The following is a 27212-nucleotide window of genomic DNA, read 5'->3' as shown; positions in this document are numbered from 1 at the left end:
ATAATACACTATTACTGCACCCGGTTTCCCTCTGATCTCCAGTGGCGTCCGTTTGACCCGGTAAAAAAGAGCGCACAGTTGGGGGAAATGGGGTACATTGGGACGGTCGATGGGGTAACATAGGAATCGATGGGGTAAATATCTCGTAACAGGTTCAATTCCAACCCGAACTATCCTGACGCCATCACGTTGTAACATGGCGCTCGGGCCATTAAATGCCCAGCACAATTTGGGCCATCTGGCCTGAGAGGAAATTTATTACGTGAAAACCCGAAAAAATGAATCCATTGCAAGACGAGTAGAAGCAATCTGGGGTATGGGGTACGGGGGAGGGGAAGGGGAAGAGGGGAAAGCCAAGATCTTTGTTGTGGGCGGATGTTGCGGAGAAAAACAGACGGGTCGAAGTCCGCCTCAGCTTATGTGAAAGTGAATTGAGACATACTTCATTCAGTCTGCCTGGGGCGACGCGTTCACGTCTGCTGCAGTAGCTGGGCTATTTTCCGGCGAAAAGTGCAATTTCCAATGGAATCAGCCTTGCTTTTCGTGGCATTGTAAGGGAGGCTGAGAAAGCCCCAAGTCAGCCTCCCGTCCCGACTGACCAACCTTTTGACACGGTTGCTTGTGAGCTTGCTGTTATCATGCAAGGCACTTCCACCCAATGTCTAGGAGCCTCACTGCCGGTCTCTATGCGCGAGTATATCATTAAGGTTAGTAGGACAGGACACTTTCAGCTTGCATGCGGATAGGCTACCGGCCTTGGCGTCGCTCATGTGGATGTCGAAATTTCTCTCCCAAACTCTCACGCCATCCCATCCGGTGTGTTTTCGTTGTACCCCGGGCCAGCACCGTCGAGCTGGTTTATATCTATTACCTAACGGAGGAAAGCATGCATTCCGGCGGCGGCTGTGGTGACGATGGAAAATCCAACCCGCAAGTGGGCCTTCAGGTTGAATTCCACGTCATTAGTATGAGCAAGTCGCTGACGGACCGGCTAAGGTTATGATCCATGTGCCTCTTTGTCAGTGAATAAGACATTCAGTTTCCACTTAATAAGACTGGGCAAAACTTCCAAGCTACGCGGTATGTACTTCGATCACCCAGGTACATGCGATGACTCGTGTGGTACTTTACTGTAAACGATTGTGATCTGATGACTGGCTTGGCTTGCACTCATCGTTGGCTGTGCATGAGAGGCAGACGAAAGAAAGGAATCAGTAGAATTTTTTTGGTACTTGGAACTTTGCAATCATCTCGAAGATGCCTGACATCGACACAAGCTTCTGGGGTAAAGACATATTGAATAATAATCAAGCGTTGATGTTGTCCTCACTCTGCTACGTCGCAATAGTAACGACTCTGTAGACAGTACAACGCAAGTAGAGCCACCATCGAAGCCACGAATAACTGAAGAGAAACTTGGTTTCTTGTGTGGCTTAATACTTCCCGCTCGTTTCAATGCTTCGATATTTGCGAGATCCCGTCAAGTAGAATGCGTCGCCTCGGAATGTATTCACATAGCAAAGCAGGACAGGTAAAACGGCTCAGGGATACTCTTGGGTTCAGGGTCCTTCTACGATGAGCCCTTGCATGTTTTGCGGCAAAAAATATACGCGAGCCATGTAGCTTTGGGACTATCTTGTTATAATAGAGAGTATGAAGTAGGAAAAGAAGATATAAAATATCAGTATTATGATGGTTGTTACTATACTACTTGAAAATGAAATAGGCTATTTAGGACATTCATCGTCGTCACATAAGAAATATCTCTAATGGGGCCGAAAAGCTCCTAGTTACGTGAGTTCTAGTAGCCAGTCAAGTTACCCAGAGACTCAGGGATGAAGTCTTAAGATTCGACAGCATTTTCCTCCAATGCCGTCCCCGTCGCTTTTCCAACATGGTCTGCTTCTGACTACTTCCAAGTATGGTGCTAGCCGAGGCTGAAGAGCCGTATCTGAAGTTTATACTCTTCTCGGAATCCTCGCGTAAATCTGAGGCAGCAGACTGGCTAGCTGATCAATACCTGGTAGTTTCTTACAACCTATTTCATTGAACATGCAAAAAGAGAATCATACATGAGTCATTCCAAACTCATAATTAGGCAAGTTCTCGTAGAAGCTAGTTGTCTGCTCGCTCCCCTTACCCCTTTCATCGGTATGGTGTTGTCAGTATTGATAAGACTAGTAGCCTTCATGTCTTTCTACGTCTGTCATTTCGCAAGGCTATCTATCTGTGGAAATTTCTCATCTGGTTTCTATCTGAAATAACTAGTCGAACAAAATGGAGGATAGGCGCTGTCTTGCCTCTATAGCGTCCCATTCAATCAAAACCCGTTCCTTCGATTCTTCCATTTTGATTTGCACCACCATCTCCATTGCAGCTTGCTCCTCCTGACTGAGGAGATGCACTCTCGTTTTCCATAACTCGTCTATAGGGATATTCTCTCCACGTTCGCCAAAAAACAATTTGTCTAAATACTTCCAGTAAATAGTATCGAATGCCCAGCTCTTCCTCGCAGCATAGTTCAGCCAGAAACGTCCGGTTTCCCAGCTCTCCCGCATATACGCCGAGAGAAGAAGAGACTCAGAACTCATCTCCTTCTCCGCCTCTCCCAAAGCCATAAGCCATATTCGGAGGCGCCTTTCGTAGACGCAAGCCCAATCCTCAATGCCATCGACCCACATCTCAGGCACATCAAGTAGCAACCACCAGGGTGAGTCCAAAAGGAACTGCGCAGGCCCAGCATACGCGAATTCCCAATCGACAGCCCCAAGAACATTATCGTTCTCATCAACAAGAACATTACCGGGCCTGAAGTCATCACACCATAGGCGAAAAGAGCTCGAGCTATGAGGCATCGGTAAGGCCGTACCAGCATGCTTGGAGCGAGCAGACCAATCATCTTCAGCAAAGCCAAACTTTGATAATTGGCCTTGTTTAGCTAACCTGCGAAATAGTTGGCGCGCGACGTATTTATTCCGGCAGTCATCTTCTGAGGATATGATGTCGTTATGCTGAAAGAGGAGTGTTGCTATTTGCATCTCGGCTAATACTACATACCATTCATCAGCAGTCTGGTATGTAGTGCCTTCAGATGGAAAGACTGATTTAGGTATATTGGAGAGTCGAGCCATGTTATTCATATTCAGAGTTAGGGGTCGTCCCGTCACGCATTGGGATTCGGGCCTTATCTCCACAAGAGCTCCAATACGAGGAAAGGTAGGTTGTGCAAGTTGTAGCACACATCGTGCCATTTTCATATAGAGGTCCGTAAGTCTGCTGTCAGAGATATCCGGATTCAAGACGGCTGTCTCGTCAGGATCATTAGGCGAAGTGTCCAGAGCTTGACTCATGGTTTTTCGGGACCCCAGATCTTGAATAATCATAAATGGACCGATACCTGGGTAGTTACCATAGTGGAACACTTTTGGAACTAGCAGTTGAGTATGCTTGGCGATATATCTTGCTGTTGCGGCTTCGGAGATTGTTTTTTCTTCTGGAAAAATGGCCTGATTGGGGCAAGGCAGGCGAACAAGTACGCTAGGCGAAATGCCTTCAAGTCGAATAGGATATAGGACATTGAAGCCGCCGATTACCAATGGTGTTGTGAACTTTGCGGGCTCTCCTAATATGCTCTTGGCAAAGGATTCGATTTTCTGGCATTGGGATGACAGCCGAACCTGCCTCACCGCCTCCTCCCAGAGGTCATCGCTCCGGTCCCATGCAAGGTTGTCAGAGTCCTGTCGAGCTGCCATTTCATTGATAGATGTCCTGATAGATGAGTTGAAGATACAGAATGATCGCCCTGAATGGTAGAAATGGGAAACCCCTTTTGGGGTCCAACGAGTGCTTGAGACTCAGAGCGGTGTTAGCTGACGGATGCTGGTTCCCACGCTTTTCAAATGTGGGGGTGAGGGGGTTTGCGGGGGCATTGGATAGGAAGCTGTGCAGACAAACAAGATTCTCTCATCAAAGTCTCGTGATGAAGCTGTACCCGCGTGAGTTCATCAAGAGACAAACGGTCTATGTCTCACAGACTTACCACTGCCGTGCCGTTCCATCACGTGACTCAGGTTTAGACCTAACACATGCATTACAAGTGCAGAGACAATATCTGTTCCAAAGCTCCTCGAAATCCCCAACAGTCTCGCAGACTTAGTGTCCTGACCAAAATGATCTAAATAATATAAATGTAATGTTGAACTTTTAGCAACAAGAGAGAAATCGATTACTTGCTAGGAATATTATACTCATTTATAGCACATTTGTCTTTCATCATCGTGTGTTAGAGGAACTCCGGACAAGATGACAGCGAGCTAGCTGTTATGAAGATTGCTCAACAAGCGTGCTTACAATGGTAATACTGGTATGTACTTGTAGTAAAACAAATATCTCAATTAAAAAGTGTATCTTTCTTACCTTTCCTTGTGACGGAAGTCCTTCTCATGAGCAGCATAGCTTCCATTCATGAAGACCAAACACGTCTCCTTCCTGTCGCAGTGCTTCGCGAAATTGGCGATCATTTTGCTACATCCACAGGCTAGAAACATGCGAAATATCGCGGATCTCTCATAGCAAACAACATGCTATCGTTGCTCGAAACCACTGCCACACAATAGGATAGAGGTTTCTCCGTGGGCCAGCCGGCGGGTTTCCGGGAAAATTACTGCCGGGATCTAGTCGGGCACCGGTGGAGACAACCCCGATTCCGAGGAATTGTTGAATAAACGGGGCAAAGTCTGTCGGGCCTTTCCGTCCAAATTTTAGTGCATTCGCCAATCAAGTCAGCTGGCCCGCTCTTCAAGGTTTCACGTGTCTTTCCGAGCAGCCCCGCTATTCCGGCGACAAAGACGGAGGGAGGGAGAGCTCTGTCCTCTTCGCCAGTACCACCTCTTTACCTCATCCTAACTTTGCTATCAACAATCAGACACGCATCCTGCATTGAGTTGACAATCTGGTGTTATCAAGGTGGGTTTGCAACCATTGGATTGTCGCCATGGCTTGTGAATCGGGATGCTGTGGCCCGCCCAAGGACCCGGCGCCCTCCCTTGGAGGTGACGGCTCACCCACGGTGCCAAACCGCGTCAATTGCAGCGATAACGCGATTAATCCACTTAAAGAGAACGATGAAATTGTTGAAAGCTGCAGTTCTAGCGACATGGACAATGCGACTTGTTCCGATGGCTGCTGTGGCCCCAGCGATGCAACGCTGATAGCTGTTGAAAGGGCGCGTATGAATTACAGCGATATCGATAATGGCTGCCAGAATACGTGCGACACTCCAATCAAAATCAACAAAGGAGTCGAGGAAGTCAAAAAAAACGAACATTCTGCCAAAGCTGAGGGCAATTGCGGCAAGGGATGTTGTGGTGCAACCAGCCCGCCTAATACGACTGATCCATCCAGCAACAAGGACAGTTGCGAAGGCTCCAGCTGCGAAGCGAAGCCCAGGACGGATGACAGCAGTAAGAAAGGGTGCTGCGATCTCAAACCTACTGAAACCGTTGATTCTTCTTGTGTTCCGGAGATTGAGACTGAGAAGACGTGCGAAGATGGGTGTTGTGGCGACAAGACGGGCGAAAAGGTCGACAATTGTTGTGGCCCCAAGACTGTGGCTACTGAAGATCATTGCAAGAAGAACTGCTGTGGAAACACTGACGATACGGTCAAAGAAATAAGAGCCAGCGAGGCAGCTGCCGAGGAAGACGGTGACTGCAACAAAGGATGTTGTGGTTCTACCCCAAAGACCAAGCCAGTCGAAACAGACGCTGTCAATCGTCGTGCGGCAGACAACAATTGCTGTTTCCCGCACTCTGAGTCGGGCGGAGAGATTAGAAAACGTGGTTGCTCGTCTACCTCTGCTGTGAAGCCGACAGTCGAAAAGGCGCCCAGTTGTTGCGAAGGCAAGACGTCGCCTTGCTGCAACTCAAGCTGTATCGATCGTCTTGCTTTACGGGAGTGTACGAAGGAAAGCTCTGTAGCTACCCGCACCCTAGGGAAAGGTAAGTCAATCTACGTATTCATCATTCTTTCACCATTAGTTGAACAATACTGGCAGGTTCGACTAGAGAGGGCAGTTGTACTGGAGGCCGAGATGGAAAGCCATGTCGCCGTCATGCGCGGAGCGTCCGTGAAATTTACCAAGCCAAGCTGGAGGCTTTGGGTTGCATTTGTCGTGCCCTCTTGGCTCTTGGACAAGAGTCTTGCTGCGCGCCCAATGAACGCTCATCCTTCAAGCGGAAGCAATTCTTGTCCAAACCATCTCGTCCTCGCTCATCTGTCGACTCGTGCTGCGCGCCTGGAACAAGCGGACAAGCAACTCAAACGAAGAAACGGCCAGGACCAAAGAAAGGCTGTCGTCCCGTTAGCCCAAAGAAAGAGGGAGGCGGATGTGCCGATGGCTGTTGTGCTAAGCCGAAGGCTCTGAACAACGCTGGAGCCTGTGCCGATGCGTGCGGCGACGACGACATATCGCCTGTCCCCATTGGGATAAACAAACACGTCGTTCAAGAATCACTCCGTGAAACCGACCTAGAAAAAGGCCTACATGGAAGAGAGCATGTCATTCTCAGCGTGTCTGGCATGACATGCACAGGGTGTGAGACTAAGCTCAAACGTACCCTTGCGACTCTCTCCGCCGTGAAGAATCTTAAAACCAGCTTGGTGCTTGCCCGCGCCGAATTCGACATGGACTTGAGTGCTGCTTCTCCAGAAGATATTATTAAACACCTGGAACGAACGACTGAGTTCAAGTGCGAAAAGATTAGCAGCGAGGGGGCTAGTCTCGACCTACTCTGTCCTGGCCAGCCTGAGGATTTCATCAACCAGCCATGGCCAAAAGGCGTCACAGACATCCGCATAATTGAAAAGAAGTTTCTCCACGTCGAATTTGACGCAGAAATCATTGGTGCTCGGGATCTAGTCGAGAAGGGCTGGGCAACTCCCATGGAACTCGCACCTCCTCGTGCCGACCCGACCCTTCAGGCTGGTGGAAAACATGTCCGCAACGTTGGACTGATGACTTTGCTCTCCATTGTTCTCACTGTTCCGGTTCTCGTAATGGCTTGGGCCCCCTTGCCGAAGAACGAGATTGCTTATGGTTCCGCCTCATTAGCACTAGCAACCATTGTTCAGGTTGTGATTGCCGGGCCATTCTATCCAAAGGCCTTGAAGAGCTTGATTTTCTCGAGAATGATCGAGATGGATTTGCTTATCGTGCTCAGCACAAGTGCAGCATACATTTTCTCTGTTATTTCGTTCGGCTATCTCGTCTCACACAAGCCGCTTTCGACGGGGGAGTTCTTCGAGACGAGTACTTTGCTCGTTACCCTGATCATGGTGGGCCGATACGTGAGCGCTCTTGCCCGCCAAAAAGCTGTGGAATCCATCTCAATCCGGTCTCTACAAACATCAAACGCCATTCTACTTGATCCCTCTCAAGGACAGAAAGAGATTGACTCACGTCTACTTCAATACGGGGATATCTTCAAGGTCGTCGCGGACTCTCGCATTCCCACCGACGGCACCGTCATCTCAGGCTCATCTGAGGTTGACGAGTCAATGATTACTGGAGAATCTAAAGTCGTCGACAAATACCCGGGCTCGGCAGTCATCGCAGGCTCGATTAATGGCTCTGGGTCGCTTGATGTCCGTTTGACACGGTTGCCAGGCGACAATACCATTAGTACTATCGCCGGCATGGTCGATGAAGCCAAGCTTTCCAAGCCCAAGATACAAGACATCGCTGACCGCGTCGCATCATACTTTGTCCCTGTCGTGGTTGCCTTGACAATTATAACTTTTGCCATCTGGATAGCAATCGGCATCGCCGTACGCAAGCAGTCTGGCTCCGAAGCAACCATTCAGGCTGTTACATATGCGATTACCGTTCTCATCGTTTCGTGTCCCTGCGCCATAGGTCTCGCTGTTCCGATGGTCATTGTAATCGCGACTGGTGTGGCCGCTGAACGTGGTGTCATATTCAAATCCGCCGAGAGCATTGAGGTGGCCTACAAAACCACGCACGTTGTGTTCGACAAGACTGGAACCCTTACTCAAGGAAAGCTGAGCATTGTCCATGAATACTACCTCAACAATGACCAGAACGGCACACAGGCACTGCTTCTTGGCCTAATTGGCAGTAGCAAGCATCCGGTATCCGCGGCCGTTGCTACTCATCTCAAGACGAGAGGTATTTCCGAAACGGAAGTCCCTGACGCCAAAGCCTTGACTGGAAAAGGAATTGAGGCGACGGTTCGTGGAAGTATACTTCGTGCTGGCAACTCAAGGTGGTTAGGTCTCTCATCAGACCCCAAGGTCGAATTCATTCTGTCACAGGGATGCACTGCGTTCTGCTTTACCGTGGACGGTACAATGGCTGCAGTGTTTGGTCTAGAAGACTCAGTGCGGCCTGATGCTCTGACAACCATTTCTAAGCTTCGAGCCTCTGGAATCGAAATCCACATTCTTTCCGGAGATGACGATGGAGCCGTCCGGAAAATCGCCACCCAATTGGATATCCCCGAGGCTAACATACGATCACGTTGCAATCCTGGTGATAAACAGGCGTACATTCAAAATCTTCTATCCGCCCCTTTTGTTCATTCCCACAAAAAGCCTAAAAAGCCTGTCGTAATCTTTTGCGGCGACGGGACGAACGACTCCGTTGCACTGGCTCAAGCTACAATCGGTGTCCACATGAATGAGGGCACTGACGTCGCCAAATCCGCAGCAGACGTGGTCTTGATGCGCCCCAGTTTGGCTGGAATCCTTGTTACTATAGCCATAAGCCAGAAGGCAATTCACCGAATTGCTTTCAATTTTGGCTGGAGCTTCGTCTACAACTTGTTCGCCATCCTTCTTGGAGCAGGCGCATTCGTCAACGCCCGCATCCCGCCCGAATTTGCTGGTCTCGGAGAGCTCGCTAGTGTCTTGCCAGTTATTGCAGCTGCAGTGCTGTTGCGCTGGAGCAAAGTGTGATAGGCCGACAATTTGGCATATCCAGATGATATGTGGCTGAGAATTCGTCCAGGAGAGGGCGTATCACTTGTCACAGGGGCGCTTGAGGTGGTGCGCCGGCAGGCGGATTCAACATTTGCCTTAGGGACGCTTTGTTTAACTGAATTACTCGCAATCCAATTTGTGGCCTGGCATGAGGCTTTGATTTATCTCTTCGCATTTCGGTATGGAGGACTCTCTCCAGACAATCGCTTCAAACACTCAATTAAACAGAAATAGTTGAAATATATATGGCTTTGAAGATATACTTTCCGTCAACACGTGCACATAAGATTACCCCGATGAACCCTAAAATGTAAAAAATGAAATTGAGATACGCATTTCAGCTTGGGACAAGCTATTCCCTAGCCGTTTAGTTTCGTTTTCTTCGAAAAACAACTATTGTGCCCTAAGCGCAGACTTATGTTTCCTGAGCTTCTCAGAGGACAACTTGAGTCTCTTTGGGTTATGTTCGAAACCGGTTTTGTACAACGAATCCCTAGTTGATGATACTGTCGAATTGTACGAGGTAGTGCTAGTGGCAGATGATTTGTAGGACACGCTACTCTGAGGAGAAGAGTCTGAGGTCAATGGTGATGATGCCTCAGCCTCCTCGTCCATGGCGAGTAACCCACTAATGTTGGACAAGGCCGAACCTCGCCTGTGTGAACGAATCGCTGAACTGTACCCAAACTTGCGACTTGCTGTCCCCTTACGGAGTTCGCCGAAAGTCATATCAGAGGTTTCCACACACGCTGCGATTGATGTTATACGTCAGCTTTGTTGGGCAACTGAGAGTTGTGGAAGTCAGGCAATCATACAATATCGTTCACATTCTGAACAGCAGCCATGGTCGCACGTTTTGACTTCTTCCGTGAACATCCCATTAATGTCTTGTGGTTGCTTTGGCATGGTACACCAGCCTTGCGTGTTCGGCCCTTGGCCGCATTGGCAGCATGTCCAGTTCCCGCCCATAGCCTTGAACTGACAATTGAGAAGTGGGCAATCGGAATTGCTAGACTGTGCAGCTGCATAACTAAGGTGAGTACAGGGCGTCTCCACACCAGTCTCAAGGTCGATTAGGGCAGCTGGACAGTAGTGCCAGTTAATAGAAGTATGAGAACAAGGGTGCCATCTTGGGTGACCGTGACACATTTTGGTGATTTAGGGTGCAGAAAGAGGGTAAACTCTTGAAAAGACCGAACACTAAGAGTGGATAAACGACATTCAGGCCGAACTATGGGAAAGTAAAATGAACTTGTCCGTGGGCTATACCCCGCATATTATATACTCTGAAGTACCTTATGAGACTTTATAAAGATGACTTATAATCGAGACAAAGTCACTAAGACGAGCATATCACCACTTCGTATGATGATTAACGCCGCATTTGGTCGATTATCTCATCGACACTGATGCAAATCCATAGATCACTGCCACAACTTTGGCGTAATCAAGTCATCGGTAGTCTCTGCTATCATCGCTGCCTTATCGATAGAGATGGTTGTAAAATCATTCGATCGAAGTGGCCAAACCCTTCTCCACCGAAACCCTATGTCTCGGGAGTCTATATCGATGGATGGGTGTTTTGAGCCCGGCATTGTACGACTGCCATGGCTAGATAGTTACCCGAATCTCATAGAAAGCCAATCAAGCAACCACAAATGTAGTTAAAAAGACCCAAGAGCAGAGACTACGGTTTTTATGCGGCGTTACAAACGGGTAATTGCAGATAGTGTTGCACTAATCAAAGTGCTATTGTATGATTGTGACCTCAGCTCATTATGATGCATCGTACAATCATGCATGCTTCCTTGGCTGGAATTTAACGAACGAATAGTTTTGGACGAGGAGTGTCGAATCCGTGTCCCGGTGCCTAGGCCCTGGTATTCATGCTCAGGATTTGTAAACAATTGACTCACATTTTCAAACCGGAAGGGATCCCCGATAACTCCAAGACATTCAAACTGAGGGCTTTTCTGGAACCATGGCCTTTCAACTATTATTGGAACACTTAACATAGCACCGATCTTATTCTGTGGTGGATGTAGGCGAGTGGCTGGATCGGTATGGATAATGGCAGGATCTGAAGCCCCATTAATGGCTGCTGTAAGCGGCGATCTGAGTAGTACCCGATCTTTCATCCTCACTAATTAATTGATTTTCGTAAGTTGTGGGAGCCGCATCAGTCTATGGTGGATACAACAAGACCTGGCCGCGAAAACCAAGTAGTAATGTAATTTACGGACCAGAGGCCCGCCCTGCCGAACAAATCACTGGATCAAGTCCCAGTACCTAAGAAGTTGGGGTAAAACACAAGAAATTTGGTTGAACATTATGAGTTTAAAAACATACTTTCATAGAAAAGAGTCAAACGTTTAGGTCATTCGAGGACTTTTTGCAACCTTCAAGTCCACTTGAGATTTAGAGACGAAGTAATTACGTGCAGCTTGAAGAGTGATTACCTCGATCTTCCAAGTTTTTTAGCTCATCAACAACTTGCTCATACCTTGAATCTTTTCAATGATTAGATACGTGTTCGAAATGATAGATCAAGGATCTTTACGGCACAGTAACCCTAGATTTCCTCTTTGATTTCATCCTAAGAAGCAAATCCACGTCTAATCCTAAGACAGAGTCTTCAGCGACTTCATCAAAACTCACTAGCTGCAGTACATGTACTGCAACAGATATGCTCGCAGTGGTATTCATTCCCATCGATTATCATGATGCAGCTGCAGCGGCCGCCATTATTCCAGCCTTTCCCACACCAGCAACAATTCCAGCAGCGGTTTCGAACCTCGAAAGGACAGTTGACGAGCGGGCACTTCAGTCGCGGCTGGTGATCATGTTCCGGAGGAGGAGAATGAGTGGTATCTTGCTGAGTGACGTCTCTGCAGGTCTTTCGACTGGAGGAGTCATTTTTGGATGCAGGTGAGGCTCTAGAGCAGTAGTTGACTTGAGTGAAAATGTGTTCGCACCGCAGCTTGTAGGCGATTATGTTGCACATGTTCTCTTGTGGGGTTTTCACAAGATTTGAAGCAAAGATGTTATTGAAAAAGAAGTTGCGGTCATATGACGATTGAAATGAGCTTATGTGAACCAACTCGAGTTTTGCCCAAGGTATTAGGGGTAACTGAAGTTCTTGAAAAAGTTCTGAGTACTGACTGCTTTCATATTGCTCAAGTGCTCCTAGGAAGTAATATATTCATTTATACTTATAACTGAGATGTAAAAAACTGACAAGAACAGAATTCGTCACAATGTCCCATCGAATCAGAATATTGGGTGATGTGGAGGTGGCTGCAAGCTCGACGTTCCTCCTCCTTCGGCAACCATCTATCAATTTGAGATGCTATCCCAGACCTCCACCTCCTTCTCACCCCAATGAAAAGAAAACCTGCTCGCAAGATTCATCGAAAAGAGTAAATAGTTTGGATAACTATTGAAGAAAAAACGTGGCAGCCAGGTTACTGATATTGGTAGTCACTGTGTGCTTTTCGCTCGAAAGGCTTAAAGTCCGTGGCTCGTTCGTTCCCAAACATACTAGACCTAAAATTTGCAAGGCGGTTCGGGCTTCTGAAATGTGGTGGCCATAAGTGTGAGACATGCGGTTCTGATCAGGTATTGTCGACTCGTTAAACTGCTTTAGCTGATGCTCAGGCTCTATGTCACCCTGTTTTCATGTTCGGCTTTCTGCGGGATATGAAACCCCACGAATATACGAGGATTGAACTGGTCTTGAGAGCGACATTGCATATCAACTCTATTCAAGCCCCGATGCCTCTGTGTCAGCCGTGGCCTCATTCCGAGCTTGGTAACACCCAGCTTCGGCTATCAATCAGCGGTCAGTCAGCCCAGACGTAGGAGCACTTTAAGCAATTGGTGCTCCTTGAGTCCCAAACGCTGTACGTGACCGCTTGGTTCTGTCCTGAGAACTCCCAAGTTTACCCGCCCCACAAGTGGTCTTACTAATGTTTCCTCAACGCTGTTGTTCCTTCGTATTTGAAGTTATGCTCAAAATTTTTGGCCATATATCATGAGTACAGTTGTGTGTTGTTATCAGGTGTCTGTGTCCTCAGTACAAGTCTCGCAAACTCGGTGGTAGCAGAAGGTGTCTGGACTTTTTTTCATCTTATGCCGACACCACCGGAGTGAATTGTTACCCCTGCTGCATATGCAACAGATCCAGTGCCCATTAAGCTCCCAGAGTCGACAATTTCCTGAACTGCAGTCGGGTGAGATGAGGCAGCCTCCTGTAGCACAAGGATTGTCGAAGTCGATAGAATGAACAGGATCATAGAAAGTCCTCTGGCACGGGAATTGAGTCCTCCCATCAGCACTCGATCCACTGTCTGTGCAGAACTCGTAGTGTACAACATAGTCTATTGGACGAGCGCATGGTAAGACATGATGATGATGAAGATAGGAATACGTGCACATAGCTGTATGCTCCGAATAGTGCCGCGATGGGTCGTGTTAAACGTCGTCAATACTTCAGAACTAGAAGGGAAAGGTCTTGAGCTTGATTGTCCGTGGTCGGAAAATCGGAAGACCACTGAAATAGGCAGTATTGGGCGATAAGAAACCAGGCCACGTTGTGGTTGCACTGTGAGGTGACACAAACTGTAAGGCTTTGACCGCAGTGCTGTACATTGACTCTTGTCTCTTCGTTTTTGAAGAACCATCTGACGACGTTACGAACCAGATAGTGGCAGACTCGGGCAATAAGTAGAAAGTCCAACTGGATACACCAAGTGGCATCAGTCACCTAGACATCAAAGATCTTGCCCAATCAAAAATTCCATAGCGTACCTTAGTTGGGATTGAGCAGATGGGGGGAAGCCAAAACGTAAAGCTTCATTGCAAGATGTAAGCCTATGATTATTCAATGAAGTTCTGCAAACGTTCTCAGGTATAATGCTGTGGTGTTGGCTTTATATGAATCTACGTAGCTAAAGTCTTCAAACCTTAGTTAGTATCAAGTACGGCCGACTGCCTCCGATTTGAGAACATACATCTTAATATCAACCTGCAGCCACTCACAACGCCTTTCCCAGATGTCCATCGCCACAAGTCGCCAGCTTTCGCTTCAATTTAGGCGTGAGACGGCATTTCCTCACAATCAAACTCCAATAATTGGCCGCCATTGTCAAACACATGGCACATGGATCGTATGTTAATTTGGTCCCATCAAACGTGGCAGACCACGTGGCGTTCGCGTGCTTACCGGCCTCGGTAATGCTGACATTCTCAAAACACACATGAGTTTAGGTAGGAAATAGTAAGACATGATTGCACGTAAATGTAACAATGCGCCATTTAACTTGAGGTAAGCTACCATTATAGTCATGAAGCGCCATATGCTTTAGGCCTTGTGAGAGGCCAGAAGCCCCAGTGTGGTGGCTCATCCATAAATGTGTGTTCCCCCCATTATCATGAGCACGTAACCTATTGTTTTTAGTTCTAGCGTACACGATCTGGGGCAGGCTTTGCCGCATTATACCATGCTTCATAGAATTTCAGTAGCTTCGGTATATTGAAAAACAAGGATTTTGGTTTCAAATTCATCTAGATAAACTGACGTCAGACTGCTTTATTTTACAGTCACCGTACAGAAATGTATACTTTTCAGCGATTTATGTAAAGAGATAGCCTTCCGTAGATCATTAAAATATTGGGTGAACTTATTAGTAACATTTTCAGTAAAATATGGAGTTGGAGTTTGTAGGGATTAAGTGCTCTGCCTCACACACCCGCACTCAAGCTCATCCTACTAATAATGCACATTTGCACATCCTTATCTCATACCCGGTACTTTTGATAGGAAGAGAGAGAATCTCAGCCAATATTTCATCTGTCGGTTATGTTATGAATGTCTAACGTGACCATTCATGGCGTTGTCTCACATTTTGAAGGAAGTGGGACAGAAAAGCCTCCGCCACATCTGCAACACCTCGCTAATTCTACTATTGTGGTGATTTTGGGGATACAACTGAGCACCTGGGCATTCAGAAACACATACTGTGCAAGGGCTCGGCTGAATTATTGGCAGCCATAAAAGCTTTTGCAATCCGAAGATTCCCATTCGGACAAAACTGGGAGTATCCTCAGTCGGCAGCATGGAGCCTGGTAGCTGTCACTCTGTGTGGACTTGACTTCCGGCCCAGCCGTCTTTAACCTCGAACGAAGCACCAAAGATGCCAACGCACTCCCCTTATTTCTGACAAATATTCCTTGTTTGTTCCACTAAAAGGGGGCAAAAGTGGTTAAGGAACTCACATGTCTGGACGCCTGTCTGTAAGACGTCGCACGGCGGAAAAGGAAAAATCCGGTAACTTAAAGCCTTGCTTTGGAATCTGTGCAAGGGAAAGAGTGAACATGACGGCCAAACAAGTCGGTAACCTTTTCAGGCGCAACAGACAAGATTTTCTTTGTGCGCTAAGCTGGGACAGCCAGACTGGTACACAGAATATAAAGAAGTATTCCCGCAAAGATTCCCCCAATATACTCTTGTCTCTTCTGTAGGTTTCTGATCTTCCAGCCTCATGAAGTTAAAGACTTGGGCAATCTTTGTTGACATTAATCAGCCACCTGAGCAAATAGGTCTTCCTAGCGTTGCGAACTATTATACGCCAAATCTGACTGTCAACCCAAAAGGGTAATACTTGCCGTAAATACAACACAAATGTACTCCAGTTTACAAGGACCGCCGTGCAGCTGTAGTTATCCGTGAAATGTACAGGGCTGCACCGCGTTTATAGGCTATACTTTCAATTCAAATTAGAGAGGTGCGCTGATATTGAGTCTGAGGGTTGTTGCAGAAAAATGCCCATCATGTTTTGCTTGTTAAAGGCGACCAGCATTTCGGTTAACGTTTGCATACCAAACCCGCCCTTTTAACTGAGTGATGTGGACCTGCTACATCTCACCTAGAGATCGAAGCCGAAAGAGTCTGGACATGTGCATATTGTGTGTGATCCTCGTGTTTGATAGTAAGTGTTTAGGTTGCAAGGGTCGCTCAACAGTTCAGGCAATTACTCATCTGGAAGCCTGCAGGTTGCAGCCGCAGCTATCTGAACACGCCAAACTCAAGACTGGCTGATTTATGCTTACAAATGCCACATGTGGTGCACTACATATCCTAGGTTGACTGTATTCGCAACGCCCATAATAGACTCTCATGACGATATCCAGCTTCATTGACTCTATTAAACTAAGGATGGCCAATGCAGAGCCATTCTTTGTGGAAAGATATCAGATTTATCTGTGTTTACGAACTAGCTTACATGCCATGGCCGGTGAACTCACATCAATGGGAACAGAAGGTCTTAGACAGTCATAAGACCGACGGCTATGAGAAGAAGACTGGCCAGAGGATGTTTCGGGATTTGCCATCGGAAAGCTATGCACGCTACTTGGTAGCTTCTATACTGAACCCACTCGTCCAAGACCAACGATTGACATGCTTCATGTTCACTTGAACTCCTCAGAGCTTAATTTTTGAGCTAGTGAACTTGATGAACCAGAGAATTGTGAGCTGATGCCCTTGCCAAGGATTATGTCTCAGAAAGATCCGCTTAAGTGTATGCCGTCCCCATGCCAGGAAATCAGACAGCTGCGTAGGCTGGGTGGGTAAGGCCGGTCTCACTTATGTATGCATCCGTCTTGAACCGAGATTATTGATTGGACAATCGCAGAAAGAAGCTTGAGGGGAAAGACAGGGATGGAATTGCAACAAATGAGTTACACAGAGTGAGACGTTTGCATTTTTCAGCTCAGGGTGCAGTCGCCTAGGCCAATACTATGCATTCATCATTTCTTGCACAACCTATTTTGGGGTGAACTGGCTGAAACAGCTCCTCAGCTACTGTTCAACGGTAACGAATTTCATCCCCTTCGATATCCATACAAAATACAGCCTCTCCGAGTCCCAGTTCTGCAACCAGCCATCACGAAAGCTCCACAGGAGTTTTCGTTCCGGTGCCTCGGGATTGAGGGGGTAATCAACGGGCCGTTTCTCAAGTTTCTAGCTTTCTGCTTAGGCTCTAGAAGCGGCCTGGAGCACGGTTGGCACGTTTACCCCCCCAAGTGACTAGGTTATTCAACTCGTCAATGTACAACTAAACTAGTCCATACAGAAGCCTTGTTCGAGAAAAAAAAAAGTATAGCCTGCAACTGGAAGATACTAATTCATTGGGTCCACCTTAAACAGTTCAATGTCTCCTTGCCATTCTTCAGTGAGCAATGCGTGAGTGGCAGATTAAAGTCTCCGTGGAGTGCTCCAAGATCATGATGGTTGCAAATATGAGAGACAACGCCACTTCGTTCCATGTTAGAGCATTGCGATTTTGAGTTTGCCCTTGTAAAGCCATAAACAGCCCTCACTTCATCAGGTCTCCATTTGTGTTCAGGTTTGTAACCCCTCATGATGAATCGTACGTCGTACTTCCTTCACTCGTCGAGACGTTTTAAAACTCATATTCCCGGCCACCGCGCATCTTTGTGCGAAAATCGTGCATACTCTCATCTTATGTTTCTTATGAAAACAATCACAAACCGCCACTCTTGCTAAGCTGCAGACAACATGCTGTCATTGAGACACATTTGGATTATTTTTACCGATATTTCTCACTCCTTATTTGGGTCGCCCATCTTTGAAGCAGGGTCCCAAATTCCCATCAAATTCGATTCATCCCACACAGTCACGGAGATAACTGTTGGCGATGACTACCCTGGATACCCTGACTTTGTTCCTGCTGGCAGCAACATCCACAAGTTCAAATGCCAGTACCCCAGTTTGAAAGGCTGGCACTACTGCGGTGATTCTGAAAACCAATCATGCTGGCTACGCAACCCTGAGACCGGAGATGAGTTCAACATCCACACCAACTATGAAGATGTGATGCCTATCGGCGTTGATCGATACTATACCCTCAACGTTACGGACGGCTGGATCAACGCAGATGGCTTGAACTTCACTGAGGCGAAACTTTTTAACAATCAATTTCCCGGGCCTTTGATCGAAGCTTGTTGGGGAGACAGAGTTCACATCAAAGTTGAAAACTACTTGAACCACAATGGGACCAGCATCCATTGGCATGGTATCAGACAAAAGGATACCATGCACATGGATGGCGTCAACGGTCTTACTCAGTGCCCTGTTGCCCCGGAAGACTACTTTGAATACAAATGGAATGCCACACAGTATGGTAGCTCATGGTACCACAGCCACTACTCTGTGCAATATGCCGACGGATTGCAGGCACCCATCGTAAGTAGAATAGTCACCAGAAACAAATCTTTCATTGGCTTTAGACGCTACACCAGACATTAACTTGCTTCCAGACTATTCATGGACCTACATCAGACCCATATGATGAGGCGGTAGATCCCATCATTATCACAGACTGGCGTGAGTGTCTTCATTTTCTGGAAATTCTTTGCTTGCCCATTTCCGTTCTCTCTTTGATGTATAATGGAGCTGAATTTGAATTAACGAATTTGAAAAGTACACAATAGTTCCTTCGAAGCACTTTATACAGGAGTAACCCCAGCTTACAAAAGAGATATCCTTTTGGGCGGTCCCGGACATGTAGTTGGGGACATTCACCGCTTCAATCACGCTTTGCAAGCTGAACTACCGATACCTAAACCTTATGAGATACACTTCGAACCCATTGCTGCCAATACTCTTACCAAGGCCAAACGGTACCTTCTGCGTGTCATTAGCACATCGTTCGACACAAGTTTCATTTTCTCCATTGACAACCACATTCTCACGATAGTCGAAGCCGACTTTGTGCCAGTCACACCTATTAATACTACCTCTGTTTTGGTTGCGATTGGGCAGCGGTATCACATCATTGTGGAGGCTAACCCGGTCCGCAACTGCTCTGACTCTCGCCAAAATCCTATTCCCAAGGATGGCAATTTTTGGATTCGCACTTTTGTTCCAGAGTCTTGTGGTGTTCCCGGCACCACTCCAAAATACACGGAGATGGGAATCTTACGCTATAACAAGGACAGCAAGAAGAAGCCTCGCAGCAAGCCGTGGAATGTCAATATGACCTGTTCTGACACAGAGATTAACTCGAAGCTCCAGCCTATCGTCCCATGGACGGTGGGTAAGCCTGCCAATGGTAAGACTGGCGAAGACTTCAACGTGTCATTTCTTCAAGGCGAAGGCCAGTATGGCACGGCATTCATTTCCCTCGATCGTGCCGGCAGCAAGTCTCAAGATCCTTTTCAAACCAACTATGGGAACCCGACGTTCTTGAACCTCGAAAATGTTGGCGACAAATGGCCGGTAGGGTGGGTAGTTGTCCCTGAGAACTACACGGAGAATGATTGGGTGAGTATATCCTAACCAGCTAGGACTTTTTGGAATGGCATTCATTAGGTGGAAATCTATCTAACCAATGTATCCAAACAGGTCCATCTGGTTCTCTTCGGTGCAACCAACAACACCGGAGGACCTCATCCGGTAAGTCGAAGTTCTTGTCTGCAAGAAATACTAGACAAGAGACCTAATGCGATACAGATTCATCTCCATGGGCACGATTTCGCAATTCTTCAGGAGGTAGACAACCAGCAGTGGAGCCCGGAGATCTACAATGCCAGCAAGAACAACCTTAACAACCCAGCACGCCGTGATGTTGTGCTACTTCCTAAGGCCGGTTACGTTGTTATCGGATTCAAGACCGACAATCCCGGGGTATGGCTGATGCACTGCCATATCGCTGCGCATGCTGCAGGTGGGCTGTCACTGCAAATCATGGAGCGGCAGCAGGCCGCCAATCAAATATGGCCTGCTGGTGACTCCAAAGCGCTTGCTGAGGCACATAGAGTGTGCGCGAACTGGAATAGCTGGGCGTATGACTGTAGGAATTACTGGCCTGGCCAAGTACCCAAAAAGCAAAAGGTAAAGAAGCATGGGAAGAAGAAGGACCGCGAGGTTGAGATGCATTATCCAGCCTGCGAGGATGCAGTTAATTTGCAGAATGATTCCGGGGTTTGAGTTGCACCTGATTTAACGACCGTTATCCAGTTCGGACGACATACGCAAACAAAACGAAAAAAGACATGTTTGTCAAAATTATGATGTTGCGAGGTGGTGGCTCCAAAGGGTCAGGAGCCCAAGTGAATTCAGGCTTATGTCTCGGGCAAGCGACCACCAGGATGTAGTTTACAGACAGTTGTACCTTGATTTCAGAGTCTGTAATGTTCTCCTATAAGGCTGACAGTTCCGTTTCGATGGAGCGCATTTACTAAGTGAGGCACTAGTTGAGCTGTCCCTCCACTCCAAATTTTCATTTTCTTTCTTCTTTCTGAATTATAATTGTCGAGCATTACAGGTGGGTCTTGCACAATACGCCCCTCCACAGACGAGTCAAATATTTCACCAACGACAAATGGTACGATTTCATGCCAAGCACATCCAAATACTTAAGAGTTGCATGGTAGTCTGCGGAGGCACTAAGCCTGAAGCAGTTGTGTCCTTAAGCAGTGCCATTGGAAAAAAGAGAAGAAGAAAAAAAAAAAAAGGCACGGCCCATGGTTCCCATAGATCAATTTGGCTAGCATGGACCCCGTAGCTAGGCCAGCATTTTGTTTCTACAACTTCCAACAGACCCTAGTTCCAACACAATTAAACAAATTGCAATCAAAACCCCTGTCTTCTCCGGTTATACGAGGTTTCCTAGCTAGTGGGCGGCACAGCAAGAAAACCATAAATCCGCACCAACCAGCAACAGTATGGGTTTTCCGTGTTCACCGTGAATGGATCCATCCAACTTCTCTTTTGATTTACAACGGCAGTGAATATCTTAGAAGGTTCCTAGTCTCAAGGTGGTTGGTTGTATGAGCCTCTTTGCTTTCTCATTGAGCCTCGGTCTGGAAGTTGACCATTCAATCGCCATTGTTTACTTTCATAATGGCAAGAATTTTCAACGTTTTCAGCACATTCGGCTTCGCCCTTTTGTTGCATAACACTTCAGCACAACAATTTCCAGGCGCTCTATTTGACTACGAGTCTCTCAACATAAGTTCGCCATGTCTTCAGGCTATCAATACGATGTTGGACTGTTCGGCGGTACTGGCAAGGCTTACGACATTTCAGTCCGTATTCTGGGCCCCTAAAGTTTCTGTTACAGTTATGTTGACCTTGGCTTAGGCCGCCGGAAGTTAACGTTCTCCGACCGGACCTGATTCCAGTTGTTTGCAATGACAATTGTAAAGAATCGATGAACAAACTCCGATCTAAAATCATCCAGAGCTGTGACGCGGAAAAGGATCTTGTGGATCATAATCTGGAGCTACATCCTGGTTTGAAATTTCTTTGAAAAGGTCTGATGATTTGAAATGTTATTCTAATCCAAGACAGCCACATACATCCTTGACCACTTTATCTATACCTACAACATTTCTTGTTATAAGAACAGGTTTGGCTCCCTACCTCTTGTCAAAAGATAGACGCTCTAACACGCCATAGGGAGACTGGGGAGTTTTGCGACGAGGTTCTGAGCGGGTGGAGAAACCAGTCCAACGGCGATGCTCATGAATGCGATGATTGCGTACTCGGACCTATGGAAATCGAGGTAAACTCGAATATCGGGCACACCGAAAACCGGACTATCGAATTTCAGTCACTTGTTTCGAGCTGTGGCAAGCCGGACTACACATACCCTCGACCTTCTGCTTGCAGCTCGGCATCTGCCCCAACATTAGAAGCTACCGTCGCTGTTCGTGATTGGTCCGCCCAACGAATGTCCTCGCATTGTGATTATACATATCACGTCAAAGAAGGAGACACGTGTGAGAGTATTACGATTGCTCAAAATGTTTCGACAATCGGCCTCACCGAGGCAAATGAGGATCTTGGCCGTGACTGTCGTGGCTTGCAGGTTGGCCAAGATTTATGCATACCTCGACGATGCAAAACTCACATGGTCAGCTCTGGAGACTCATGTGATTCGCTCAACATTAAGTACGACATAACAAAACAGGAACTGATGGAATGGAATCATATGATTCTCATCAGGTGCAATGACATGGGAAGCTTACGATCAGATTTGATCTGTGTTGGGTTAGTCATTCCTACTGGCATCACAAGCTAGGTATGATAATGATGTCAGCTAACCTATGATTCATGAAAATTCAAAGTCCACCTATAAACCCCGAGAAAGTGTTAAAGATCACTTGCGATGGGAGCAAGTTTACGCCCGAAACAGACTCCAAGGGTACTTCCACACTCAAGGAACAAATGCCTTCCTCCACACTCGGAGTTCTGTCGAGTGAGCCGTCAGCTCCTGTAAAATCCAGCTCCGGTACGTATCGTATGGTTCATAGCCATGCCATGGCTGCCGTTTCGCAAATCCCATGATCCCGTCTTGGTCTAACGTTTATTAGGGTCGCGTAGTCGACGGATACTTTGGTAACATCGACGACAGCACCAACCAGCTCATATACAGCCATGGAATAGATCAGTTACCAGGAGACTGACTCCATTCATGGGCTGAGATCGATGCTATCGTTAGACTAGTCTGGGTGTCTGTAGGTCCTCAACCAAAACGCACATCAAAAGCTACACCTCCTTTACCTATAGGTTTCGAAGTTGGAAAAGCGCAAAACCTCGTTATTGGCATGGCGAGACGAACAATTGAAGACAATAATGTAGTATTACCACAGCGGGGTTATGTACATCACCTGCAAAGGAAATTAGATGAGTCCGGTTCATACGAGGGTTAATAGAAACAATGATTCTTTGCGAAATATCTAGCACCACAAACGAACGGTTCATGACCCCCATTGAATCGTGACGCTTTTAATCTCGCGATACAACTGCCAAGAAGAGTAGGATAATCACGGGATTGGACAGCCTGACGGGTTCAACTACTGGAACTACAGTGGAGTGGATGAAATGAGTGTGCAGCCAAAGCGTCCAAGGTAAGTAAGAAGATGACGATGGTGGCCCAAACGAGAATGAAAGTGATATATCGCATCACGAATAGCCATTTTACTGCTCTGATCTGGTTCTCATAACGAGTACAGTTGTGTTGGGCTGGCAGAGAATCTAGTCACCTGACCTCCATCCCTCTCCTGGTACAGGTGACTACCACTTTTTTTTGACAGCAATGACCTCCGTACCTCCGGTCAATCACTGTCCTTGCCGTTCCGCAAACGGGGCGGGGCAGCCGGAGTTCAGTCCGGAGTTTTAACGGTGGCGGTTAGAACATACGGCTGAAATGAAGCGACCAGCCTAATTTCCCACATACAATGCTCCTCAGCTCAGCTGCGGCCAGGCCGGGCTGTCAAACCCGCATTATCCGACTGCTTCCTTCACCTCCTTTTGTAACCAATGAACTCATGACACAGTAAGCTGAACGTGGCTGCTGGATCAACACCAATTTGGGATGGGGCTTATCAAAGACCAATCTGATGGCCAGACCGCCCACCGGGGCGTAAGCCTTGGCGGTCGCCCGTCAGCCGCTGGACCACTACGCGTAGCTCTTCTGGGAAATGTCCCAGGGGGGTGGGTGGTTGTCTCTCTGTGCATGCAGGCCTGTAAGTGAGATGACGTTTTGTATTAGTGCTGAGCCGCACTCTCGGATTATACAAGGATGTGGTGATTTCCAGAGGATTTTCTTGTCGATTGATTTCCTGTTCCGGTTTGAGCAAGTGAAAAAGTGCCCCCCCCCCCTCCTAGGCGCGCAAATAGGCACATATGGATGAGCTGTGCGATATAGCAGCTAACTATTACGAATGGCTCGTCCAGTCGTCGAGTAAACATGACTTTCCAAGAAGTATATTACTCTCAATCACACCATGGCGTCTTCAACGACTCCTGTCAAGTTTCGACTTTCACACTGCCAGTAGAGACGCCGCTCAAACCTCAACGACCATGGCACCTCCAACTTTCGAAAGGTTCGCCGACCTCCCCGCCGAGCTCCGATTAAAGATCTGGAACGAGGCGTTAGCGGGTCCCTCGATGCATGTCTTTGACGTTTGTTTCTACTCCTGGCGCGGCAGTGATCGAAGCAAGCGCGCGTTTCAAGACTCCAATGGCAACATTCCAGAACCTAAGCAGAGCCGGTGGAAAAAGTACGATCAATGCGCTTTCCTTGACACTCTTGAGGCGGGGGCTACAGAGCTGGCGCGCAGCACGCAGGTCGCCAGGCATGCACACGATCCAAGCGTATATAGGCTCCGTCAGGCGCAGCGTTCGACGTCTGTAGAGGCGGCGGCAGCTGTGGCGGGGCCCGCGAGACGGCGGCAGCCGAATACCAATACCGTCTACCTGCCTGGCCGGGACGAGAAGGTGGTATACGACAATGACAAGGACGTGTTGTTTTTGAGGTTTAGGGATGGGGGCGCGTTATCAGAGTTGACCCAAGGTGTACTCTTTGGGGAATATGATACCGTCGGGCCGAGCAATCTCAGTCAGATACTCGAAGGCCCTTGGTGCGCCGAGATGGCTTCGACATTACACGGTGCAAAACACATTGCGCTTGATGTTGCCGAGACTTGGACCACCGCTACTGTTGGAGCTGTGATGCTTGAAGAAGTGGCATATTTAGGATGCTGTCTGCAGCATGATTTGCGGGTGTTGTACTTGGTCGACCATTGTCCCGGTCGTTGTACGCGTTGTAACCGGCAGGATAAAAGAACGGCGCAGCTTCAGTCCCGTGGGGATCTGTACCGACGACTACACAGTACAGCCGCCGAGGAGGCAATGACGAGAGAACCGGATGTGATATGGGGGGTGGGCAAGACCTATCGCGAGGTGTTCGACTTTGAGGGTCTCGGCTGGTCTGACGCCCATCCCAGTTATGTTTTCGCTAGGGCCATGGAAGAGACGATCAGAAGCCAGCAGGCCGATGCAAAGGCGGAAGTTTTCCAGGGTGTGAGGGTCTTGGTCGTGGAAGACGAGAACGTGGATGGATTAGACACGACCACGTTGATGGACTGCAATCCAGAAAACATCTCAAATAGGGACAGGGTATGGGAGATGAGCTTGCGATGGTCGAGCTAGGGCGGGCAGGGGTGAGCAGCTGGTGGTCCTGGAAAGGGAGAGAGAGAGAAAGAGGGAGCGTGTAAGCTTACAACACTCTCGTGACCTTTTGTGCTGACGTGAGTTGGCAAAGTTCATTCAGTAGGAAGCGCAGGCATTGGTTTGGGAATGTCTGGGACACCTTGTATTAAAGATAGCCTCAAAAAGAGGCGGATAACAATGTGGCCACCGTAATAAACGACAAAACGTGCTGAAGCCCTTCAGTTATGGACTGGGAATACCTTTTGACGCCATACTATGCATATACCACACAAGCTGAAACCACATAGAATTACCCCCGCTAGAATCTAAGCAAATGTTAGCGTCGTTCGTAAATGTTCGCAAAGACTAGGAATCTTACCGTATCTCATAGGAACCCGCCCTCGTCATGTACCGCACCCACTTGACGCTCGAATAGTTGCTCTTCTCAAACACCTTCAGATACCTCACCAGCAGTCCCGAACTCGTGAACATCAACAAGCTGAAGTTAAGGCTGAGTGGCGGCCGCGACCAGGCACGTTGGTTTGTCATGCTGGTGAGAAGTGCCTCGGCACTAAGCACAAACTCGCTCTGGCCGGTGAAGCGGCCAATCTTCCACACGATGTTGTTTTCACTGGGCTCGTACTTGGCCTTGCCCTGGGTGCAACGCTCCGTGATCTTAGCAGTGTTGAGCGGTGTCGGGATGCGGACAACAACATTGGTGGCGAAAAGCTTGGATCCAAAGTTGGCCTTGATGCCAATGCTGTACTCGACCTTGGTCCGGCCAACCTCGTTGACAATGGCGTGTACCTTGAAGGGCAAGTTGACGTTCTCAGTGGCACGGTAGCGCATGAGCTCGAACTCACCGTCGGGGGGCACGAACGAGATGATGCGGTCGCTGTCGAACTTGCCGAGCTTGACGCACTGGTGGAACTGGCAGTCCTCGAGTGTGACGCTGCCCGCCGCCGCCTTGGTCGCCTTGGTGCCCATCCTGTTCCCACTAGGCAGGCTTAGGAGTCCATCGTTGTCAAGGAGGAGCCGGTCGTTGAGGCCAAACTTGCACTCGGGGGTACCGGAGAGGTATGCACGCATAATAATCTGGCCCGTTACGTCGGCGCGCAGGACGGCTCCGGTGGCGGACATGAGGAGGTTGACATCTTCAATGACGTCGACAAACGCCTCGTTCTTCCTGTACTTAACATCGGCCTTGCGCCATGAGAGAGCTCCAGTCGCCTGCATTGTGATCTTGGCCGAGTCCTCGGCAGCACGTTCTGACTTGACACCTTCGGTAGTGATGTACATTTTAAGAGTGTCGGTCTCGGTGTTTTGAGGGTAGCCGAAGTCGATAATTTCTAATGAGAGCAGAGGGTCAGGGGCAGTTTGTAAGCAGTGGGAGGGAATCTAGCATACCGTCAAGTAGCTCATAGACAAGGACGAAGTTGTTCTTAACAGCTTCCTCATCAAATTTGCCAAAGTAGCCTCTACCCAGACCGATCAGACGGTACAGGAATTCAAATACTAGAGCTGCATTGGCGTTGCTCTTGGTAATGGCGACCAGGTAGATATTCTCGTGCTTGACATGGCTGAAGGTGGTGCTTCCCAGAGTCAAGATGGGAGACCGGACCTGCGCATTCGAGATCACTTGAATCCGGAAGACGTCGGCAAGGCGGGGTCTGCAGTCGTTACGAAAGGCACGGAAGATGAGGTTCTCGCCTTTCTGGTTGAAAATAAGGATGCCGGACAACATTTCGGGGGTGTCGGCGCCCACGGACGGCGGCCTGCGACTCGAGGGGGAAGCGGATAGAGATTGAAGCGCTGAGCGGGAGTTGAAGCTACTCCACGATGTCAGGAGGAGCCTTGAACAGGTCGTCACACGGCGGAGGACGTCGGGGGGTGGGCGGGGTGGATTCGGTCGCGACGGGATCTCGGTCAACCGTCAGGGGAGCGGGAGCTTCGCCTCGACGATCGTGGGAGAGTTTCGGGCTCGGGCCTAGTGGGAATTCTGCCGGGACGAGGGTTCGGGCGGTGAAGCATGACAGGAGCTGGGGTTGCTCTAAGCGTCAATGTGGGTCTCTCGGTTACATAATAAGTCTATGTGGTCCGTGCTGCAGGGTGAGGCCACGGAATAACCTTCTAGCGACGTCCGGCTTCGATATTACATAAGCTTACTCTACCTTTACCAGAGAGT

At 48.2% G+C, this 27212-nt stretch overlaps 9 protein-coding genes across 9 annotated transcripts; 4 read left to right on the top strand and 5 right to left on the bottom strand.

The window, feature by feature from the left end:
• Positions 1 to 2264: 2264 nt before the first annotated feature.
• Positions 2265 to 3752, bottom strand: CTRU02_211561 (phosphotransferase family protein; the record flags this gene model as incomplete). The annotated part of the gene is made up of 1 exon (XM_036732300.1): positions 2265 to 3752. The coding sequence occupies one exon, from the start codon at positions 3750 to 3752 to the stop codon at positions 2265 to 2267; it is 1488 nt and encodes a 495-aa protein (XP_036575929.1).
• Positions 3753 to 4993: 1241 nt separating this feature from the next.
• CTRU02_211560 (copper-translocating p-type ATPase) lies at positions 4994 to 8976 on the top strand (the record flags this gene model as incomplete). Its single annotated transcript, XM_036732299.1, has 2 exons — positions 4994 to 5999; positions 6056 to 8976. 2 exons carry the CDS (start codon positions 4994 to 4996, stop codon positions 8974 to 8976), a joined length of 3927 nt encoding a protein of 1308 aa, XP_036575928.1.
• Positions 8977 to 9393: 417 nt separating this feature from the next.
• On the bottom strand, positions 9394 to 10149 carry CTRU02_211559 (uncharacterized protein; the record flags this gene model as incomplete). The annotated part of the gene is made up of 2 exons (XM_036732298.1): positions 9394 to 9749; positions 9810 to 10149. The coding sequence occupies 2 exons, from the start codon at positions 10147 to 10149 to the stop codon at positions 9394 to 9396; spliced, it is 696 nt and encodes a 231-aa protein (XP_036575927.1).
• Positions 10150 to 11647: 1498 nt separating this feature from the next.
• Positions 11648 to 12004, bottom strand: CTRU02_211558 (uncharacterized protein; the record flags this gene model as incomplete). Its single annotated transcript, XM_036732297.1, has 1 exon — positions 11648 to 12004. One exon carries the CDS (start codon positions 12002 to 12004, stop codon positions 11648 to 11650), a length of 357 nt encoding a protein of 118 aa, XP_036575926.1.
• Positions 12005 to 13056: 1052 nt separating this feature from the next.
• On the bottom strand, positions 13057 to 13437 carry CTRU02_211557 (uncharacterized protein; the record flags this gene model as incomplete). Its single annotated transcript, XM_036732296.1, has 1 exon — positions 13057 to 13437. One exon carries the CDS (start codon positions 13435 to 13437, stop codon positions 13057 to 13059), a length of 381 nt encoding a protein of 126 aa, XP_036575925.1.
• A 4144-nt stretch (positions 13438 to 17581) lies between these two features.
• Positions 17582 to 20014, top strand: CTRU02_211556 (multicopper oxidase; the record flags this gene model as incomplete). Its single annotated transcript, XM_036732295.1, has 5 exons — positions 17582 to 18268; positions 18343 to 18409; positions 18507 to 19348; positions 19430 to 19480; positions 19538 to 20014. 5 exons carry the CDS (start codon positions 17582 to 17584, stop codon positions 20012 to 20014), a joined length of 2124 nt encoding a protein of 707 aa, XP_036575924.1.
• Positions 20015 to 21239: 1225 nt separating this feature from the next.
• On the top strand, positions 21240 to 22112 carry CTRU02_211555 (LysM domain-containing protein; the record flags this gene model as incomplete). Its single annotated transcript, XM_070205659.1, has 3 exons — positions 21240 to 21321; positions 21395 to 21437; positions 21488 to 22112. 3 exons carry the CDS (start codon positions 21240 to 21242, stop codon positions 22110 to 22112), a joined length of 750 nt encoding a protein of 249 aa, XP_070060472.1.
• A 1607-nt stretch (positions 22113 to 23719) lies between these two features.
• Positions 23720 to 25027, top strand: CTRU02_211554 (uncharacterized protein; the record flags this gene model as incomplete). The annotated part of the gene is made up of 1 exon (XM_036732293.2): positions 23720 to 25027. The coding sequence occupies one exon, from the start codon at positions 23720 to 23722 to the stop codon at positions 25025 to 25027; it is 1308 nt and encodes a 435-aa protein (XP_036575922.2).
• A 375-nt stretch (positions 25028 to 25402) lies between these two features.
• Positions 25403 to 26771, bottom strand: CTRU02_211553 (adaptor complexes medium subunit family protein; the record flags this gene model as incomplete). The annotated part of the gene is made up of 2 exons (XM_070205658.1): positions 25403 to 26404; positions 26430 to 26771. The coding sequence occupies 2 exons, from the start codon at positions 26769 to 26771 to the stop codon at positions 25403 to 25405; spliced, it is 1344 nt and encodes a 447-aa protein (XP_070060471.1).
• Between the last annotated feature and the right edge of the window lie 441 nt (positions 26772 to 27212).

The sequence above is a fragment of the Colletotrichum truncatum genome (assembly GCF_014235925.2).
Source record: "Colletotrichum truncatum strain CMES1059 chromosome Unknown Contig_0008, whole genome shotgun sequence".
Lineage (NCBI taxonomy): Eukaryota > Fungi > Ascomycota > Sordariomycetes > Glomerellales > Glomerellaceae > Colletotrichum > Colletotrichum truncatum.
This window is presented reverse-complemented; position numbering and strand designations above follow the sequence as displayed.